At 37.9% G+C, this 22,982-nt stretch overlaps 1 protein-coding gene across 3 annotated transcripts in view; it reads right to left on the bottom strand.

The window, feature by feature from the left end:
* Window positions 1-1,940: 1,940 nt before the first annotated feature.
* Window positions 1,941-22,982, bottom strand: part of INTU (inturned planar cell polarity protein) — a 31,130-nt gene continuing 10,088 nt past the window's right edge. For all 3 annotated transcript variants that reach the window (XM_070757695.1, XM_070757693.1, XM_070757696.1), the window contains exons 5-16: window positions 22,713-22,831; window positions 20,196-20,285; window positions 19,800-19,877; window positions 18,128-18,308; window positions 15,624-15,677; window positions 14,205-14,267; window positions 13,528-13,746; window positions 10,745-11,038; window positions 7,928-8,025; window positions 4,608-4,797; window positions 4,230-4,378; window positions 1,941-2,860 (exon numbers count right to left, since the gene is read on the bottom strand). In XM_070757695.1, the coding sequence (XP_070613796.1) occupies window positions 2,749-2,860; window positions 4,230-4,378; window positions 4,608-4,797; window positions 7,928-8,025; window positions 10,745-11,038; window positions 13,528-13,746; window positions 14,205-14,267; window positions 15,624-15,677; window positions 18,128-18,308; window positions 19,800-19,877; window positions 20,196-20,285; window positions 22,713-22,831 (1,647 nt within the window). In that variant the 3' untranslated portion in view covers window positions 1,941-2,748. The remainder of the gene's footprint in view (window positions 2,861-4,229; window positions 4,379-4,607; window positions 4,798-7,927; window positions 8,026-10,744; window positions 11,039-13,527; window positions 13,747-14,204; window positions 14,268-15,623; window positions 15,678-18,127; window positions 18,309-19,799; window positions 19,878-20,195; window positions 20,286-22,712; window positions 22,832-22,982) is intronic.

Here is a 22,982-nt window from a genome sequence, read left to right as displayed (position 1 = left end):
TGATTTGCTACCAAAATCAGGCTTTGCACCTCCCTTTCCTTTTTGTGGAATAGGAACTTTAAATATATATACCTGGCATGGCTGCACAGGATGAGCAAAATCTATTCAGAATAAATGATCCAAAGGTAATGAAGAGCTGAGCCATATAGGGTTTATATATTAAAAATAACACTTTGAAGTAGACCTGGAAGCTTTTGGCAAACAATGCAGCAACTATGGTTTACATTGGCAAAATGTGTCCCACTTTCACGCATCCATACCATTCATTCATTCATTCATTCATTCATTCATTCATTCATTCATTCATTCATTCATTGGATTTGTATGCCGCCCCTCTCCGTAGACTCGGGGCGGCTAACAACAATGGTAAAACAACATGTAACAATCCAATTTAATAAAACAACTAAAAACCCTTATTATAAAAAACCAAACATACACACAAACATACCATGCATAACTTGTAGTGGCCTAGGGGGAAAGAATAACTTAACTCTCCCATGCCTGGCGACAAAGGTGGGTCTTAAGAAGTTTGCGAAAGACAAGGAGGGTGGGGGCCGTTCTAATCTCTGAGGGGAGCTGATTCCAGAGGGCTGGGGCCGCCACAGAGAAGGCTCTTCCCCTGGGGCCCGCCAAACGACATTGGTCGACGGGACCCGGAGAAGGCCAACTCTGTGGGACCTTATCGGCGGCTGGGATTCGTGCGGTAGAAGGCGGTTCTGGATGTATTCTGGCCTAATGCCATATAGGGCTTTAAAGGTCATTACCAACACTTTGAATTGTGACCAGAAACCGATCGGCAGCCAGTGCAGGCCGTGGAGTGTTGCAGAAACGTGGGCGAATCTAGGAAGCCCCACGATGGCTCTCGCGGCCGCATTCTGCACGATCTGAAGTTTACGAACACTTTTCAAAGGTAGCCCCATGTAGAGAGCATTGCAGTAATCGAACCTCGAGGTGATGAGGGCATGAGTGACTGTGAGCATTGCCTTATAAATGAGCATTTTCTGAATTATCTTGAAAGGCAGCCCCAAGTAATGTGCATTACAATTATCGCTTGGCAACAAATACATGAATATCTATTCTGAAGAGTTTGCTGGATCACAAAAAGATACCACTGGTACACCAACTGAAGCTGCTTACTGCTCAGGTGAAAGATTAATGAGGTTATTTCTTATTCTGAAAATCGGTTAGCATATAGTCAGTGAAGGGCTACCAAAATTTTTACTACCACACTGTGGGCATGGCTTATGCAGGATGCCCTGCATTTTCTTTCAACATCTTTCAATGCAAATTGGGTGCTCTGGGGTGGAGCTCCAATTTCGCTACTCCACCGCATCCCCTCCTGGGCAGTAGCCCACCCCTGCATACAGTACCTTTAGTTTCACATCTGGCCACATATTTGTTTTCCATTTGTCAATGATTGAAGAAATCTTTCAAGGACCAAGTTGGACAAGATGCTGTCCATTAAATTAGTAATAGGTATAAATTTATATTTTGTTTCTGTAGTCCCAATTGACTTGTTGCTGTTGGCATTGCAATAAACTCTCTAATTTACATAAGAAGACATGGGATGGTAGTGAGAAAAATCAGAGTCCAGATTTAAAAGTTCTTTAAAAAGTCTACCTTGGCTGGTCTACATATCCTACTGAACATATTGTATGTTGCGTATGGCTTAGCCACTGTAGTTGATTTACGGCTTTATGCCATAAACTAAGCCACAATTGCAATTTATGATGTTCATCTAGTTTGGTCCTTATATTTTTTTAAGCTAGGTATAGTTCTATAATGTATATTTATATGTTCAAGAAATTATTGATATGAATATGTTACTGATAGTTCTTTACATTTTAGTATAATTAAAAATATTGTCTATATCAGGAATATAATGAACCAATAAAGATATATTTTAATTAAAAGTTAAATGAAAAAGAAATATGCAAGACTATTAGAATAATAGTTTTATTGTAAAAAATGTCATATAACATTGTCTGAAACAAAATGGACAATTCTTTATCTCGAAGTACTAAGAAACATTCAGTTTGACTTATATTTTCTAAATATATTTAAAAATAAAATAAATATAACTTCTTTTTGTATCACAAAGTATTATAAACAACTTCCCCTAAGAATTTTCATATACATTTTCTGTAAGACTTAAGGAATCTATTTTGTAAAGGACACCAGATCAGGACTGCATAATGACAGAAAAGAAACTAAGATTTCTTTTCTCCGTCTTTAATAAAATCACTGTGATCATCTGACATTTTGAATCTTAGTTTTGGTATCCACATATTTTGATCTTAAATCCCATACCAAATTGAAATAAAATAGTTCCCTACCTCTGACATAATATGCAAGCATTACATTCTATTCTTTAAATGAAGTCCAAAAAGGTGCATACATAATAGAAATCTCTATTTTAACTGCACAATGAGTGAGATTCTTTGCAAGTTCTAAAGATGCATCTTCCAAGGATATAGCTTTAAGGGAAAAACGTGGTTGTATATATATCTTAATCATTGATTCTACCAATATTTACATATAATACATAATTAATATATAATACTATAATTCATCCAACTTCCAGTCTTCTGAAAGGAATGTCTTTCATAAATAGTGTTATAAATGTGTGGATATTTTTTTATATTACATAACTGATTTTAGGGAATATTTTAAAGGGCACTTCAAACAAAACCAAAATGTAATACTTTTGTGTTTTCATGCGAAATAAACAAACTTTAGATATGCTATCTATACTGATAAGCCAAATGATAACTTAAAAGCCAATTCAACAGCAACCTCTGTGACTGAATCATGAAAACAGACATAAAATTCCCGAGGCTTTGGATTTAGGAAGAGTCTCCTGCAGAAAAAATATAATTCAATGTCAGCACAGGATTAAAATATATCTTAAAAACAATTTTAGCAAGAGTTTACTAAAGGATTAAAACAGATGTATTAAAATTAGATACAATTTTATAGGTCCAGTAGAAATTGTTGAAATGTTCAATATGTATATTTATATATGAATTTAACCTTTGCTGCATTTTAGTATAGCTGAGTTTCTACTACCAAATGTTGGATTAGGGAAGAACCTAAAAAAAACATTGCATATGTTGTTTTTATATTTTTATTAAACAAAAATGTTCTGCAAATTTGGACAACAAAATAATAAGTATTTAGACTATATTAAGAAAAAAAGTGGCATCTTGTCCTCTCAATTCCTGACAAACAGATGGGGAGGAAATGGAGATAGTGACAGATTTTATTTTCCTGGGCTCCAAGATCACTGCAGATAGGGACTGCAGCCCTTAAAATAAAAGACACTTGCTCCTGGAGAGGAAAGCTATGATAAATCTAGACAGCATACTAAGAAACAGAGACATTACCCTGCCAACAAAAGCGCATATAGTCAAGGCTATGGCTTTCCCACTTGCAATATATGGCTGTGAAAGTTGGACCATAAGAAAAGCTGAGCGCCAAAGAAGAGCAATCAACCAATGGCCTGCCGGCGGAGGTTGTGAATGCCCCAACTATCAACATATTCAAGGAGATAATTAACAAACCAACCAACCAACCAACCAACCAACCAACCAACCAACCAACCAACCAACCAACCAACCAACCAACCAACCAACCAACAAACAAAGGCCTTTGAACTATGGTGCTGGAGAAGACTCATGCAAGTCTTATTAATATTTAAAGGGGAACAAAGGACTTGAAACTGAGAGAGTGACTATCTAGCAAGCAGAAGGTCATAGTAAAACTAAACCAGAAGAACTGAAACTAAAGCCCAATTTTGAGAACTTTAAATAATTGTGTTATAACAGACTAAGTGACTGGAAAATTAAGCTTGGAAGAGAATATTTTGTTAAAGTTAAGTTGATTTAAAATATAGAGGAATATTGCTCAAAAAGGAAAGCGGATTTGATGGATTGAAAATAGAGAGTGCCATCTGATGGTTGGAAGAATAATTACAACTGTGGAATATTTCTATGGGTTTTTTGACAGCTGCTGACCTTGAATAAAAAAAACTATCTTGGAGTTTGGAAAAATTTAAAACAGTGAATAACTTGTTATTCTACCAAAATATATTGTTTGGAACTATTTTGACTGGAATGAACTTGGAATGAACTTAATAGTAATATTAGAAGGACTTGGAATTTGAATAAGAAATATAGAAGCAACTAACTTTGATGACATGGAGGCAAGAGAAATAAAGCATTACTTACCCTACCACCCAGTACATTATAGTAGAATCCGGTTTCTTTTTATCAGTACAGCTTTCAGAAGCACACTCAAACAATATACCATGCTCTTTCACTTGATTTGGATCCAAATTTGCTTTTGGGGATTTTGTTCTTCTCCCAGATCTTTTATTCTACAGTAAAGCATGGGTACAAAATTAATATCTGAATTCGCAGTGTGAAGAAGTAATAGAAAAAATGTCACACTGTACATGATAATTCTGAAATATTTGATGAAGTGAAAGATTTTACAAGTAGAAATTTGTCTTAAGAAAAAGCTATCTACCCAGTTATACAGTATCAAGAATGCTATTTGTAACAAAATAATTCTCCTTTGACCCTTCCCAAAATATAAGGACATACTTCTCTCAGCATAGTTTGTTGAAAAATGGAACGGATGGAAAGACAACAGCGATGGAAGTTCTCAATGAGCTGTGGATGGATAGTTCCATTGAGTTGTGCTATTTCAACATGTGTTGGAGTAATAAAAATTCCATGCATTGTTTCTAAACAAATATAATGAAAGAGGGTATTTTCTGGTCCCGAAGTCAACCTTCAATACCAAAAGAAAACAACCAGATAAATACCTAATAAATAAACATCATCAATAATAAACTACATAAAGATTAGGACTTTTGATTTCCTATATAATGTGATAAGAAACATAGATAATTCTGTATTTTAATAACATAGTTAATAGTTAACACAGTATAACAGTGAATTTTAATGATGTTCAGAGGTCATCTAGTATATCATATCTCAGCATTAATATACTGAATTAAAAATTGAATATATTATACATCATATATACTCGAAAGTACGTTCTAACTCTCCCCAAAGCATTTATCATTAGGAAATAATTGGTTATGCTCTTTAGTAACTAATACAAGTAAGAAATTAATTAACCAGCCTTAATAATCATAAGATCTAGTTTGGTGTAGTGTTAAAGGTAAAATGTCAGCTTTGTGGATGGAGGCATATATTACTCTTATTCTGAAAGCAGACTGAGACCTGCAAAACTGATACAAAATTATAGATCACCTCTGGCTGATGCTGACCTTACATGGGGCTTATTTTGGAGATAGGGCTTATATTAGGATCACACAAAAATCAGGCTAGGGCTTATTTTCTAGTTATGTATTATTTTGGGGGAAGCATGTAATAGTTATATAATGCTAATAATATGGAACATATATATTTATATTTATTCAATATGAAAATAGTAAAATACTAGAATTTAATCCCATACAATAGGATAGGATTTTTTTTACAAGTTTACCAAGTCAATGAGCTTTGCAGCATGTGGTGATACTTCAAACCCAGTATTTGTACAACAGTAGACTTTTTATCTTAATAAAGGTAATAAAAAACTAAAAAAATATTAGTTTCACCATATTATTTGAGGCTGAAACCTGCATACCAACACTGGGAATCAATGTCCTATAAATCAGAAGTCCCCAACCCCTAGGCTGTGACCCCTTACTGAGCTATAATCTGTTCAGAACAGAACTACAGAAACAGTGTGCAAACATGAACATGTGCATAGCTTTACTTGCACCTAGAAAGGTTGAGGACTGGTGCTATCAGTGAAGCAAAGAAATTGAAAATGGGTGCAGAATTTATGCCTTATTGATTCAGTTTCCTGACACTCAAGTGTATTAGGCTTGCATTTCAGGATCACAGCTTAATTTTGTTATATCTCTGAAGATCACGACAACCGACAAGTAAATTCAGTACTTCCCTCCTAAATCTCAATCCCTACTACCCATACAAAGAGGACAGTGGCTTTAGAGTTATAAAATATTTAGAGCTGTTGTTACCCAGCATGAGTTATCCATAAGGATCACTATCTAGCTGCTCCTCATTCTATTAGTGTAAATTTATACTTTGATTCAACACTGAAATACAGGCTAATGTCTGTACAAAAAAATATTAACAAAAAGTCCGTATGCAGCACCCATGTTCAACATGATTAGAGGACTTGTTTGTGGAAATGCACAATGAAACACGTAAATAGGAAAACAAAGATTGACCTACATGACATTATTCATTCCACTTTGTTAATTCAACAATTAAACCTTAATTTTATATATTATATTATATAAAATATGTACTATTATATATACTGTATTGAATATTTAAATATAAATATATATATTTATAAATACATAATAAATTTACATTTATAAATAATAATAGAATGGAGATTTTAGCATCTATCTGTCCATCCATCCATCCATATAATTTATGCAGGCAATATTGGACTAGGTCCAATAGGTCCTAGTCCAGGTAGTACTGGACTTACAACCACAATTGAGCCCAAAATTTCTGTTCCTAAATGAGATGGTTGTTAAGGGAATTTTGCCCCATTTTACAACCTTTCTTGCCACAGTTGTTAACTGAATCATCACAGATGTTAAATTAATAATACGGTTCTTAAATGAATCTGGTTTCCCCATTGATTTTGCTTATCAGAAAGTTGATGACACATTGCTCCAAGACACTGCAACCATCATAAATATGAACCAATTGCCAAATGCCTGCATTTCAATCATGTGATCGTGGGGATGACGAATGATAGTAAGTGTGAAAAATGTTACTTTTTTTAGTGCTGTTGAATCTTTGAACAGTCATTAAAAGAATGGCTATAAGTCGAAGGCTACTTGTATATCACAACAAAACTTTATATCCTGCGTAAGTTTTTTATTAACATGCTGAACATTATGTAATTCCAGTAATTATCTATCCATTCAAAAATAATCCCTTTTTTGAAAATACTTCATTAAAAAAAGGATTTTAAAAAATCAGCAACAAAACTTTATTTTTGATGAGTCCATCTGCACATTCTCTAGGAAAATATTAATGTACTCAGAAAAGAGATTTATAAATACAGTGATCCCCCGGTTATTGCGTTCCCGACCATTGCGAACAGGCTAATTTGCGATTTTTCAACCCGGAAGTAAACAACACCATCTGCGCATGCGCGCCCTTTTCTTTCTATGGCCACGCATGTGTAGATGGTGGAGTTTGCCGGGCAGATCAGCTGCTGGGCGGCTTCCCTGGGTCTTCCCCCTCTTGCCGGGGTTTCCCCTTTGCGTGGGCGGCGGGGAAACCCCAGCCCCGCTTCCCAGCTGAGTGGCGCGAGCAACGGCGTGGGCGGGCGAAGGGCGGGCGGCGGGCGCGCGGACAAGCGGCAGCGGCACGAGCGGCGGCCGGACAAGCAGCAGCCGCACCAGCAGCGGCGGCACGAGCGGCGGCACGAGCGGCGGCCGGACAAGCGGCGGCCGCACCAGCAGCGGCGGCACGAGCGGCGGCCGCACCAGCGGCGGCCGCACCAGCGGCGGCGGCACGAGCGGCGGCCGGACAAGCGGTGGCCGCACCAGCAGCGGCGGCACGAGCAGCGGCCGGACAAGCAGCGGCGGCACCAGCGGTGGCCGGACAAGCGGCGGGCAGGCGGGCGGCTCCTCAGCTGTTGGGCGGGGGTCTTCCCAGGTGCGGAAGTAAAAAACACCATCTGCACATGCGCAGCCATGAAAAAAAGGGCGCGTATGCGCAGATGGTGTTTTTACTTCCGCAGCGCTACTTCGCGAAAACCCGCTCGTTGCGGGGGGTCCTGGAACGGAACCCTCACAATGATCGGGGGATCACTGTACTGTAAATTAACTGTAAACAAAAACCCTTACTTCGTAGCATTATATAATTCAGCTTCCTTATCTGAGACATTCTTTTTCAGGGATCCAAAAGCAAATGGGTTTGGAAGAACAGGCTTCTTTTTAGTGATCTGAGAAACAAAAAAATAACTCATAGTAAGAAAGTAAGCAAGCTTCAGAATTCACAGATGGCAAATGTCTGTATTTTCAAAATATATTAAGCCGTTAAAGCAATTTGTATATTTTTTGAACAATGCTGAGTTGTTGTGTTAGTGGACATGTCTTGCTAGCTACGAAAAAGTATTGTTTTTATTGCAATACATTTTTATAAAACTAACACTTAAACAAAGCTGTTATTTATTTGGGAAATATAAAGATTTCATCCAATGTTAAATGATATGAATAATAAATTTTTCTGAGTGCATTCAATTTTTATTTAGTTCTTCAATTTAGAATTAAAAAAAGCTCATTTTTGTGGGAGAAAGGACAATAGGAACTGACTTGCGTATGGAAGAAATGGCTAATAAATAATGTCCTAATTTTGCAATGGTCATAGTCAGTTCATTCTTGAAATAGTATTACAGTTATATAAAAGCCTTTGATATAGCTGTGTATGTATTAGTACTGTCTCCTACAGATTAATTAAGTCATATTTGCTCTATAGTAGGTTGTACATAAAGGTGGGGAATAGTATAAAAGTTCAACGAAACAGAAAAATACATTACCGATTTTTTTCCCCTTGTATGAAGAGAAGTAAATTTGGAATTTTCAGTTATATTAAAATGAGGGTTAAAAAACATGATTGAGATAAGTAGGAATATAAGAAATGGACTGAAGCACTATGGCAGTGATGGCGAACCTATGGCACGGGTGCCACAGGTGGCACGCGGAGCCATATTTGCTGGCACACAAGCTATTACCCTAGCTCAGCTCCAATGTGTATGTGCGCTGGCCAGCTGATTTTTGGCTTGCACAGAGGCTGTGGGAGGGCATTTTTGGCTTTCAGGGAGCTTCTGGAGGGATGGGGGTGAGGGCGTTTTTATCCTTCCCAACGCCACGGAAGCCTTTGGAGGCTGGGGAGGCAAAACACGAGCTTACTGGGCCCACCAGAAGTTGGGAAACAGACCATTTCCGGCCTCCAGAGGGTCCATAGGGGGTGGGGGAAGCTGTTTTCACCCCTTTACAGGCATAGAATTATGGGTGTAGGCACTTGCACATGGGCGATAGTGCACACCCACGCTCTTTCGGCACCCGAGGGAAAAAAGGTTTGCCATCACTGTACTATGGCATAGTTTTAGCAGAAAAAAGCAAATAGCCAAGAGAAATTTTGATAGCTAATAGCCGAACCCAAATGAGAACAGAAAACAGTCTTTGAAATCCGAATGACAAAATTAGAAAAGGAGGTAGCACAAGATAAATGATGTACAGTGATCCCCCGCTCGTTGCGAGGGTTCCGTTCCAGGACCCCCCGCAACGAGCGGGTTTTCGCGAAGTAATGCTGCGGAAGTAAAAACACCATCTGCGCATGTGCAGATGGTGTTTTTAACTTCCGCAGCGCTAGCGAGGAGCCGAAGATTGGGGGCGGCGCGGCTGTTTTAAAACGTCGCCGCCGACATGGGGGGCTCGCTAGCACCCCCCCGAACCCCCAACCCGGGTTTGGGGGGTGCTAGCAAGCCCCCCATGTCGGCGGCGACGTTTTAAAACACCCGCGTGGCTTTCCAATGAGTCCCGAAGACAAACGCGGAAGTTTGACGTTTGTCTTCGGGACTCATTGGAAAGCTCCGATCGTTTTAAAACAGGCGCGCCGTTCTCCGCTGACTCCTGGCGAACTTCCCCGCTTTAGGAGTCAGCGGAGAACGGCGCGCCTGCTTTAAAACGATCGGAGCTTTCCAATGAGTCCCGAAGACAAACGTCAAACTTCCGCGTTTGTCTTCGGGACTCATTGGAAAGCTCCGATCGTTTTAAAACAGGCGCGCCGTTCTCCGCTGACTCCTGGCGAACTTCCCCGCTTTAGGAGTCAGCGGAGAACGGCGCGCCTGCTTTAAAACGATCGGAGCTTTCCAATGAGTCCCGAAGACAAACGTCAAACTTCCGCGTTTGTCTTCGGGACTCATTGGAAAGCTCCGATCGTTTTAAAACAGGCGCGCCGTTCTCCGCTGACTCCTGGCGAACTTCCCCGCTTTAGGAGTCAGCGGAGAACGGCGCGCCTGCTTTAAAACAATCGGAGCTGGCCGGCTCTGATCGTTTTAAAACAGGTGCGCCGTTCTCCGCTGACTCCTGGCGAACTTCCCGGGCGAGCGGGTGCTGGGGGGGGGCTTCGCCCTCCCGCCAGCAAGAGGGGGAAGACCCAGGGAAGCCGCCCAGCAGCTGATCTGCTGGGCGCCATCTACGCATGCGTGCCCATAGAAAAAAGGGCACGCATGCGCAGATGGTGTTTTGACTTCCAGGTTCAAAAATCGCAAATTACCCTGTTCGCAATGGTCGGGGACGCAATAACCGGGGGATCACTGTATACTGAAACAAAATAAATAATTCACAATTTTGATTAAGAATTTTGTAATTGATATTATATTGTATTGCATTGAAATTTGAAGGTATGTGAATTTGTATTTCTATAATGTATGGAGGAAAAAAATAAAAAATTTATACACCCCCCCCCCAAAGAAAAATACATGGACATTATTAATGCAGCAGCACCTTAAACAAATCATTATTTAAATAAGAAATAAATCCACGAAGACTTTTCAACTGTATTCTTCCTTCAGGAGTGTCATGACCATTGATAGGATACTGATTATTCCTCAAGAGACTTAACCTATGTGTCCTCAAGACAGAGTTACCAAAACTTACTTTTTTGTTTGCCGGAGAAGGTGCAGTACTTGACATATGATGCAGTTTGCTGAGAACAGACAAATTAGAAAAGCTCTCTAATTTGTCAGACGATGAAGGGAAGAAACAATCTACGCAACACACTAATGGAGCAGAAGCTGTTTCTAATCTCTCATGTATGCTAAGATCTATTCCATCCAGCTGAAGGATAGTTGATTTCACCTGGTCAACATATATACAATCTGGTCCTGGATTTCCAATAGCTTTGGAAGAACAACCTCCTGCTTCCAGCAATACACTCAGTAAAAAATGTTTCTAAAAAAAAGGGGGGGGGGAACGATTTCTGTCAGTGCATTTATAATAATTAATAATTTATTATTATTATTAATCACATCCTAATATGAGCAAAGAATTTTTCCTTGAAATATTAAAGCAGTTACAATTCTCCTGCAATACATTTTAAAGGCTTTTTCCAGTTCTTGAATGTATATACATGTAATTTTGGCTTAACAGCTGTCCTTTTTAGTGACCACTTGAAATTATAACAGTTCTGCAAAAGTAATTTTATGACCGGCTCTTGCACTTATGAACGCTGCAGCATCTTTGCAGTTGTAGGACCAATATTTAGGCACTTTGCAACTGGCAGGCATTTGTAAGCATCACAGCATCCCATGGTCACATGATTTCCATTTGCATCACAGATGGCTTTCAAAAGAAGATCATTGGATTTAATGCCCATTTCACTTAGCAATGGAGCTGTCAGTCCCAACTGTGGTCATTAAGTAAGATTACCTGTACATGCAAAGTTATTTCACTCATAGGCAGAGTAAAGACTTGTCTGTGCATGTGCTCATGGTGGAGCCATCAGAGAAGCTACAGTGAGTCTTCTAGAGCAGTGTTTCCCAACCTTTTTTGAGCCGCGGCACATTATTCATATTTTCAAAATCCTGGGGAACATTGAAGGGGGGGGGGGCAAAGAAAAGTTTGGAGAAAAAAAATCTCTCTCTTCCTCCCTTTCGCTCTATTTCTCCCTATTTCTCTCTCTTTCTTCCTTCCTTTCCTTCTTTCTCTCTCTCCATCCCTCTTTCTTTCTTCCTCTCTTTTTTGCTCTCTTTATCTCTCCCTCCTTCCCTTCCTCTATGTCTTTCTCTCTCCCTTTCTCTCTCTCTCTCTCTCTCTCTATCTCTTTCTTGCTTTTTTCTCTCTTTCTTGCTCTCTCTCTCTCTTTCACTGTCTCTTGCTATATGTCTCTTTCTTTCTCTCTCTTTCTCTCTCTCTCTGTCTCTCTTGCTGTCTCTCTTTCTCTCTCTCTCTCTCTGCCTCTCTTGCTATGTCTCTCTCTCTCTCTCTTTCTCTGTCTTTCTTGCTATGTCTCTCTCTCTCTGTGTCTCTTTCTCTCTCTCTGCCTCTTGCTATGTCTCTCTTTCTCTCTCTCTCTTTCTGTCTCTTGCTATGTCTCTTTTTCTTTCTCTCTCTCTCTGCCTCTCTTGCTATATCTCTCTTTCTCTGTCTCTCTTTCTCTCTCTGCCTCTCTTGCTATGTCTCTCTCTCTCTCTCTGCCTCTCTTGCTATGTCTCTCTTTCTCTCTCTCTTTCTCTGTCTCTCTTTCTCTGCCTCTCTTGCTATGTCTCTCTTTCTCTCTCTCTCTCTGCCTCTCTTGCTATGTCTCTCTTTCTTTCTCTCTCTCTCTCGGCTGACTGCGAGCGGGAGCCCTGACGACGGCAGCTGGACGTGCTGCTGTACGCCGTATATGCCAGCCCCGCAGCGCCAGCATGTACGGCGTCCAGCAGCACGTCCAACCGCCACCGTCGGTGCCTCCACCCTGGAGCTCCCTCTCGCCGCCCCCATCTCCCCACAACCGCCTGGGGCCGCTGCAGCCGGCACCCTCCCGCTCCCACCGCCAGTGCCCTCCCGCCGGACCCCAAAGGATACTTGCCGCCGACGCCAGGGAACTCCAGCTGACCGGGGCGCTGCCGATGCCTCCGAGCTCCCACTTGCAGCTGTCCCCCGGCTCCTGCCCAATGCTGCGGTTTCTGGCGCTCTCCTTTTTCCCGCCTTCCTTCTTTGGGGCCCAGCAGGAGAGCACCAGAAACCGCGGCATCGGGCAGGAGCCGGGGGACAGCTGTGAGTGGGAGCTCGGAGACACCGGCAGCACCCCACCCAGCTGGAGCTTCCCTAGGAGCTTCGCGGCACACCTGACCGTGTCTCGCGGCACACTAGTGTGCCGCGGCACACCAGTTGGGAAACGCTGTTCTAGAGGACATAAATGCCTTAATGGCTTGAAGGATGGTACCTTGCTTCGTTTTGAAATTCTCTGCCTCCTTTTGAAATACTTTGCACAGCATTACATAGACACTAGACATTAAGAGTTGTTAACCTAATTTTGCAAAGCTTCTTCTCTGGTAGTATTGTACTGCAAACCAGTACAATGTTACCAGTACAAACCATAACTTTAACTTTAAACTGTCTACTGTGGACCTCATCCCATTCCTAAGAGGTCTGTAAGGAGGTGTGCATAAACGTACCAGTGTGCCTACAGTCTCTGTCCTATTGTTCCCATTTATTCGTACTCATTACGTATGCTTATACTTGTTTATATTTTTATGTTTATATGTTATGTTTATACTTTATTTATTTTCTCACATATGCTTGACAAAATAAAGAAAGAAATAATTAAAAAAACTTGAAAGTTTGGCACACGATTATATAGATGGAAATTTACCATATTTTCATTGCAAGTTGCATTGCATCAATTAGGAAGAGCAAAGATCACAGAAAGCAATGTTCATGCTATAAAAACCTACCAAGCCAACAATGAGTAAGAAGTATCTTGCTAGGGGTTCTTGGAATCCGTCATATGAAGTTTGAGAACCCTGAAGATGATGTTGTGGAAATACTTCTCGCCATATTACTAATTGACTGATTCGCTGTTCTGCTGCTAAAGGCAAGAGGCAATAATGCCTACTGTATAATGCAATATCAATAAGGTCCTCTTTTGGCAAGTGACTACTAATTAAATATCCCTAAAATAAAACACAGACAATGCATTATTATACAGCCATACACTAGATTTATTTTAACTTCTTACATTGTAAACTTTACATTCGTTCATTTAAAAAAAACCCTACATATTGTCACAAAATTTCAATCCGAACCAATTGAGTCATAACAAATTTAAATTAAACATCGTCATTTTTACTGGAAATGTTGGTAAGTTTATTTGATCCTAATGTTTAACTATCTACCATATTTAGATGAATTGAGCTATCGAAACTAAAAATTATTTTTCTGTAGAGATATCTACAGAAATGCAATAGGTCTGACAGTATATACATTGAATAAGACAAATCACCCAAACCCACCTTATCTCTTATTACAGTTATTATAACTTAAAAATATTTCCCCCTTGATTAACACCTTGTGTATGGTTTAATTAAAGTTGGTTTTGTCATTTTCAATTTACCAGTTTGCAAAAGCTTACCTTGTAGAAGAGACACGAGCCTAAAATTGTATACTGTCGCCTCCCATCGTAGTAATTTTCAGACTATAAAAATAAAGACAATGATTTTTGCATTTTAGCTGATTCAATGTGTAGTTTTAAAATATTTTAAGAATAGAATATTCCTAATTTTGCCTTATTTACTTGACCAGCAGGTTGTATAATTTGACGCGGTATATTCTAGAGAAGACACCAACTGAATAGACAGATACAGTGAAGGTGACTAGTAGAGAGTTTGGTATGCTTATTTGGAAACTTGTATGCCTGTGAAAACAATCTGAGGAAGTAGAATGTACTTCAGGATTGTGAGCTCAGCCATCTGTTTATAAAATCTGTTTATAAGATTCTTTGAAGGATGGCATTCTCAAACAGCCTTGAAGGACACTATAGTATGACCCTCCCTTAAGAAGCGATTGATTGCTAGAATCAATAATTTTGGAGGATTTCTGTTTGGTCTCCAACCTTCCCTGTTTAGTTGGGTTTCAGGTGCAGAAAATCGTGGAAGAAATTCATTATCTTAATTTCCACTTTCACTCAGATTTCACATTGGATCACGAAAGAGAGACAGGAAATGGTTGTGCTTGTGAATGACTTGGAGCAGAACCATGATGAGGTTATTAAGTTTGCGGAGAGGGGCGGCATATAAATCCAATAAATCTAATCTAATCTAATCTATTAAATCCATTTTTGTACTCATTAATTTGTCAGTGGCTTTCAGTACTGTTGATCAGTATTGAGGGTACTATTTTGTGATTATTCTTTCCTTGTGCCCAATTTCAAATTAGGTGTTAACAGGAGGCGAAATCATATTTTTAGCCCCTTACTTGTAGGATGCAACAAGTTTTGATGCTCTCGTCCCTTTTATTCACCATTTACATGAACTGGGGGATTAAAATGAATTTATCATGATTCTACAATTCAAAATTGTACTTATGACCGTTATATAGGCCTAATAATTGTTACTTCATGTCCTTGCAGTAAATAACAAGATTTGCAAATAGATATTTCATACATAAATGATCCATATATTAAAAATAAATATTGAAATGTTTTCAAAAAGTAATGCATCTACATTTTATCTATGCAGAATCTATGATCTATGCGGAAGAAGTTATGAGTCATAGATCTATGATCAGATCAATGCGGAAGAAGATGAGATTTTCTTTTGCGTGGCCCTCTTACTCTCCCTTTGAACCACATGACCAAAGCAAGAGTGATGAAAAAGAGGACAACAATGATAGGAGCCTCATAACGTTGATGAATCCCCAGTGATGACAACCCAATTTTGGCTCTTTCAATAACTGGCATATCACTGAAATCAACCATTTTAAAGTAATTTCTCTGCTAAATAGATGACAAACTGACATAAATGCACAAAACACCTCATTAAAAATAATTTACCAACTCTGCAAAGTCTGCTGCCTCCAGGTCACTCAGAGCTGCATCAATTTCTACCTAAAATACATAAGCAGAAAACATTCATATATGTTCATATATATTTGTGTATTTCATGTTCCCCTCCTTCCTATCTTTTAACAGTATTGATTATTGTTGTTATTTAGTGCTGTTATTATTATTGTTGTTTTTGTTGTTGTTTATAAGCACCAGAGCCATCTGTGGACATTAATTAATTGATTAATTAATTAAGCAAACAAGCATGACTTTTGTTCTCAGTGAAAAAGCTTGAAAAAGTTTCTCAACAATGAACAATATCTTAATACAGTATATACAACTACATTTTTCAGTCCAGAAATATTACCAAATTAAATATCAGCAAGGAGTTGGAAACAACTAAACCAGATCAAAAGAAAAACATACAGTAATTACGCATTGCTTATTTTACATCTAAAGCAAAAAAAGATTATAATTTTTTGGGCCTCCAATGTAGTGCTTAATATAAGACATTCACTCTCATGCTAATGAAATACAAGGCACAAAGCTTACTTGAAACATGATATAGCATCCTCACTATTAGAAAAATCACTAAGCCTTTAGCCTTTATTGTAACTCTTTAGAATTTTTCACAAATTCTCACATAATATCTTTACTTTGCTTAAAAAATAAGAAATCACTTCTTGTCCATTTGTCAGAAAATAGAGGCACTCCCTGGAGTCTGAAAAATGATAGTTTTTAATCAATGTTGCCAGAATTGTTAACCACAGAGCTAGTGCTTATATCATCCATTTCCTCTGTTCTTTTATGTCTACAATTGAAAACTAATGACATTTCCCTATTTTGGGAAGTCACCTTTTCTTAATTCTTATTATAGATATATTGTAACCTACCATTTTATAATAGAATAATCCACTTTTCTGGTATCGTCTGTTTTTCTTAAAAACCCAAAAAATCCAAACTTTTAAATGTCATACCACATACAACGAATTTACTCAGAAATGTAGGAGGGCAAGATTTAAGTAACATTTAAATGTAGAAGGCTTTAAATAACGTATAAATGTATAAGGTTTTAAACGACATTTTAAAATTGTCCCAATCTTGAATTGCTAAATCATAATCTCCTTCAAGAATGGGACCTATGTATTAATTCCAGCAATTTGTCAGTAATTTCTAGGTAGAAATACATTGTGTGTGTGGGTGTGTATGAGAGACTGGGGGAGCATTGCAACAATATAGATGTAAAAATATAAACTTTTGAATAATTTTAGAGGGATTCTGTGAAAAAAGCACCTTGATTCTGAGTTTGTACTTATTTTGCCACTGAATGTTACCATGTGGATTCTATATAGAGTCCAAGTAAACAAGCAGCACCCATAGCGTTAGTTTTTTCATTCCTTTCATTAAAAAAGGCATGCAACATGGGATAAGCTAGCATGAAAACTTAATTACCCCTTCAAGTTTGTAATTGATTAAGTTCTTTCAGCTGCAGTAACTATAACGAATGACCCTATAATTCGTGAACATTTTTTCACATCACTATATGAATATTCTGATCTATTCTTTCATAACAAGTTGCTTCAACTTTTTGAAGCTTTACTTGCATCAACTTATTCTTTCAGATCTTAAAGAAACATTCCTACTGTGTTCAAGTCTGGGCTTGGCTATTCCAAAACATGTATTTTGTTCATTCTTTCTTTGTATATATGTTCTTGAAGGCATGAGCATGTTGTCTTGTTGCATGACTCATTGGCAGTTCAAGGTTCAACTGACAAAGGTTCTGATGTTCTCCTAAACAATTTTCTAATAAAAAGCAGATTGATAATTTCTTCAAAGATCGGGAATCATTTAGGTCACGAGGAAGCAAAACATCCCTAAACTATGACATTACAAGTTTCATGCTTGACAGCTGCTATGAAGATTTTATTATGGAATGCAGTGCTTGCAAAACACAATAATACCCATGTAGATCCAACATTTTTACGTTTGATTCATCTGCCCATGTGTCATTCCTTCAGAAGTCTGGATCAAAGAGCTGTTTTTTAAGGTTAAGTTCTTGCTATAATCTGTCTTCGTAGCATGAGATATTTCTTAAATAACAGTGACTTCTGCCTTGTAACTATTGCATGAATTTATATTAGGAATGGCATGATGGGCTCTGCATTTTACCAGCTAAATATTCAGAAATACAAACTTCCAAGTACATGGTATTTGGAACTACAGTTCAAGACATGATCTATTATATCATGATTAGAATAGAATAGAATAGAATAGAATGGAATTTTATTGGCCAAGTGTGATTGGATACACAAGGAATTTGTCTTGGTGCATATGCTCTCAAAAATTATTTGAATTTACTATGGTAATTCATATATATGTTAGTTATGCAGATTGAGGGATAAAACAATTCTGAGTCAGAATATTTTCGCACATATCTGAACCTTTTCTATGTGTATCTTCATAACTTCAATCAGACTAATGTCTGATTTTTAAAAATATGTAATAGAACTTACTTTAATATTTTGGGGCAGCGACAGCCATCGTACTCCTGGAAAGTTATATAAAAGTAATGAGCTGTTATTATAGTGGTGAGAACCAGGGTTGGTATTGGAGTTGGCATGTTGAAGAACTTGCTGGAAAAACAGGCTGAAGAAGTAATCCAATCGAGAATTATTTCCTGCCTGACAAAAAGCACTGAACAAGAAAACAAAAAGTTGAAAAAAATGAGAAATATGCTAGTTCTTGCTATAATCTGTCTTCCTAGCATAAGATATTTATAACACAATATAGGAAGACTTAAGAAATAAGAAATAAAATAAAAACAAAAAAGGAGAGAGCGCTGGAAAGGACAGTATGGAAAAGAAAGGAAGAAACATTTAGTTGTAATCATTTTTAAAACGAATACAAGCTATTTTAAATTTAATCATTCTCCTACATGAAATGCTCTGATTCCTGTTATTCTGGTAAAAGCACAATCTTTATAAGTTAAATATATCCATGTTTTATTAGACAATATTACTTACATGAAATGTAATATGTAATATGAACAAATGGACATGATTATTTAGACTTTGTTTAGTGGCTATGGTATAAACCAGGGGAGTCAAACTCAATTTCATTAAGGACTGCATCAGGGTTGTGTTTAACCTCAGGGACTGGGGTGGGCAAGGACAGAATGGGAAGGGCCAGCACGACGTCACTCGTGTTGGGGATGCCTGTGGTGGTCTGAGTGCTCTGCCAGTGAAAACGGGCTCCTGAGTTCAGTTTTGGGTGGGACGGCCTCCTGCAACCCTCTGCCAATGAAAATGGAGCTTGGGGGGGCCCACACATGACCTTCCTAAGCTTCATTTTCACTGCCAGAGGCGCCAGGGGCCAGTCCTTTGCTGTTTCCAGGGTGGACCTGCAGGCCAGATCTAAGCATTCCACAGGCCAAACCTGGTCCTGGGACCTTGAGTTTGACATCCCTGGTATAAGGGATAAAAAATATTTGAACAAACAAATGACCATGAGAATAAATAGATCTGTCCATCAAAATGAAATCCTGCAAATATATTTTAAACAATGTAAGCAGTGAAGGGCTACCAAAAGTTTTACTGCCACACTGTGGGCGTGGCTTATGCAGGATGCCCTGCATTTTCTTTCAACATCTTTCAGTGCAAACTGGGTGCTCTGGGGTGGAGCTCCATTTTTGCTACCCCACTGTGTCCCCTCCCCATCCAGGCAGCAGCCCACCCCTGAATGCAAGTATGCAACTGAAACTAAATGCATAGGCCAGGGGTGGGTTCCTCCCGATTCGGACCGGATCACTTGAACCAGTAGCAACCTGCTGGTGATGTCATGATGGCATCATGGATCCGGTTCAATAGGTGCCAGTCTGGGGGCTTTGACATATTTTTTGGGGGGGCGGGGGGGAGGTCCCCCCCCTTTTTTTTGTGGTTACTGTTTGGAAGTTTTTCCCTCTGCTACTACTTGAAAAAGGGCCCTTCGCCCCACCCCAAGGTTTATGCTTAACTTTATTCCTTTGCCCGAAGTAGGTCTGAACAGCTCAAATGTGTTTTATGCTGATTATAGCAGAATTGTATGAGACCATGCGCATGAAATGTCACAATGCGAACTGGTGGCAAAAGTAAGTGTAACCCACCCCGGCATAGGCTTAGTTACAATATCCAGAACTGGAATGCTTACCTATCCAAGGAATTGTACATGAATGTCAATATTCTCACAACATCTGCAATCACATTCCTTAGCTGAGAGAGAGGTACACTAGAAAACCAGAATAATCTTTTAGATAATTGTTCTAATAGAATAAATGCATATAAAGGAAAAGAAAAAAAATGTATGCAAAGAATAGCACACAATCCTGTATGATTAAAATCAAATGAAAAGGATGTGAACTAATTTTGGGGGTTCTATATTTAAAATATTGTTTTTAATTTTGTTACATGTGATAAGAGACTAGATATTTTATAACAACCATCTTAGAAGGATGATCCTTTGATTTTAGTAAATATTTATGAATAATTTAAGGGAGGAAATTATGTAGCAAAAAAAAATTAACGAGAGAAAAATACAGAAATGTACCTTTCAGCTGGAAGGCCAATTATGAACAGCTTGTCAGCTTTCTTCCAATAAGTCACATGGATCAATTTCCCACATAAAAACATAGATGAACTATAAAAAGTCAACAAAATAATAAAGAAAATATGCTCATGCAATTATAACATTGCACAAATGTTATAAATGTAAGTTAGTATATGCATAAAAACTCAGTTTCTTTCCTATTTTAACTTTTAGGCAATAGTTAATTGCTAAAATTCTTCCCAACAGTTTCTTTTTATTATTCTCCTATATGTATAATAGGCAGCTTGGACAATGCAAATAACATAACAGATGGCAAATCAGCACCAATGTTCCCTCTAATTTTTTTTCCGGTGTGGGTGGAAAAGTATAGTGTCTGAGTGGCACATTTTCATGCCTGAGCACAGATCTCACCCAAGACAACTTGTTGCATAATTATTTGGGGCTCGGTGCTGGGGCAGAATAAGGTCCCTTCCCACTATGTTATTCTGTTATTTTATATTTCAATTAATATCATTATCCTCTTACAAATCCAGATAGGCCGTCATGCCTACTCCTCCTTCTTATACATTCTTCTTAAAAGAAAGTAATAACCCTTATACAACCTTTTCGTAATTAATAGGAAAAAAGCTCCCTTCTTTTTTATTAAAAGAAATTAATAAAACAAAACCAAAATCTATTTCTAAAGAAACCAGCAAAACCAAAAACACAACTCTTAATAAATCCATGCTTTAAGATCTTCATTTTTAAAATATTTATCATAGTATTATAGTAATCTAATAATACTATGAAAATCTATCTGAACACTAATTTATTTATTTATTTATTATTTATTTATTCAATTTTTATGCCGCCCTTCTCCTTAGACTCAGGGCGGCTTACAACATGCATCAATTAATACACTACTTAAAAAAATAAAGGGAACATTTAAAAAACAGAATATAACTTCAAGTAAATCAAACTTCTGTGAAATCAAACTGTCCACTTAGGAAGCAACACTGATTGACAGTCAATTTCACATGCTGTGAATATTGCTGTGGAAATATTCAATGAGAATATTTCATTCATTCAGATCTAGGATCCCTTTATTTTTTTGAGCAGTACATATTTCCATATTTTTTTATAATTCCATTCAATATTTTCAAGCTCAACCAATTTTCAGGCATTTAGCATTTACTATTATTAACTTTCATCAATCTTCTACATTTCCAAGTATATTTTAAATTCATAATGCAAAGTCATAAAATCATACAGTACATAACATAAACCCCTTATTTATCATATGTACCTTCCATTAATTTTACCTATGTAATTCTATATACTGTAGTTCTAAAATTCTAATCCAATTTTACCAATTAATACATCCCAATATTAAACAACATCTAAATATATATTTACCATCATTCCATAGTCAATAATCAATCATCCCTCCTAAAATTTCCACCCCTCTTGCCAAAGGGAAGAAACCATGGTAAGCTTGTTTATATTTTCTTTGTTAACCAAACTAATTTATGAGTGGAAATATGAGTGGAAACTAATTTACAAGTATCATACATTTGCTGATTCTTCCAGTTCAAAATTTGGAAATGTAAATTAGCATATTACTTAATGTTCAATTTTATAAAAGCTCTGTTTTAAGAGAACTGTCTGAGATAGCTTATTTGCAATTTTGTTCAGAAAACTATCTTTACTGCTCAAAAACAATACAGTGGTACCTCGTGATACGAACCCCTCGTGATACGAACCTGGGGTTTGGAATTTTTTTGCCTCTTCTTATGAACTTTTTTCGGCTTACGAACCCACCACAGATCGCAAAATGGCGCTCTGCTGGGTGCCGCTGCCCGGCCGTCACCTTTTAAAACAGCCGGGGGGCTTCTCGGTGTTCTCCCGAACCCAAACTTTAATCCATTCTTATGATCCTAAATAATTTAATTTTGTAATTGTTAAAATATAAAAACTAACAATAAATATTTATTTATTTATTTATTTGATTTTTATGCCGCCCTTCTCCTTAGACTCAGGGCGGCTTACAACATGTTAGCGATAGCACTTTTTAACAGAGCCAGCATTATTGCCCCCACAATCCGGGTCCTCATTTTACCCACCTCGGAAGGATGGAAGGCTGAGTCAACCTTGAGCCGGTGATGAGATTTGAACCGCTGACCTTCAGATCTACAGTCAGCTTCAGTGACCTGCAGTACAGCACTCTACCTGCTGTGCCACCCCGGCTCTTTTTATAAATATAAATATAAATAACAATAACTTGGCAACCCATTAATAATATTCAACAGCATTCAACTTGATTGGTGGATTTTTAAAAAAAATTGTGATGCCTATTTTGGGGTATATAGTATATTCTTTTCCTATTTTTTGTAAAAATAGATAATAATTTTCAATAATCATGGTTTATGAGAAATCAGGGACGGCAAATTTAAAGCCAAGGTATACAATTATTGTAAAGAAAAAGATCAGAAATCTGGTGGTGGTGGTGCAAAAGTGTTAAATAAGAACAATACTTGCCTAATTATTTGTGTCCCAGTCATATTTTCCAGTATGTCACTCAGCGTGAGAAATATTCCTCTTACACTTTTTATTTTTTGAGATGCTTCTGATATGGGATATTGGTAAATAATTTCTTGCTGTCAAAGAAATGTCAGTTTGGATATCAGTTAAGAAAATTATGAGAAAATCCATAATTGATCTTTCTTGATTTCATCTAAAAATCCCTACCAGAGAAATGTATTGTAAAAACTTCACATTCAGGAATAAAGGATGGATTCATTTGGAAAT

The sequence above is a fragment of the Erythrolamprus reginae genome, chromosome 7 (genome assembly GCF_031021105.1).
Source record: "Erythrolamprus reginae isolate rEryReg1 chromosome 7, rEryReg1.hap1, whole genome shotgun sequence".
Lineage (NCBI taxonomy): Eukaryota > Metazoa > Chordata > Lepidosauria > Squamata > Dipsadidae > Erythrolamprus > Erythrolamprus reginae.
Note: the sequence above shows the minus strand (reverse complement) of the source record. Positions and strands in the feature narration are given on the sequence as shown.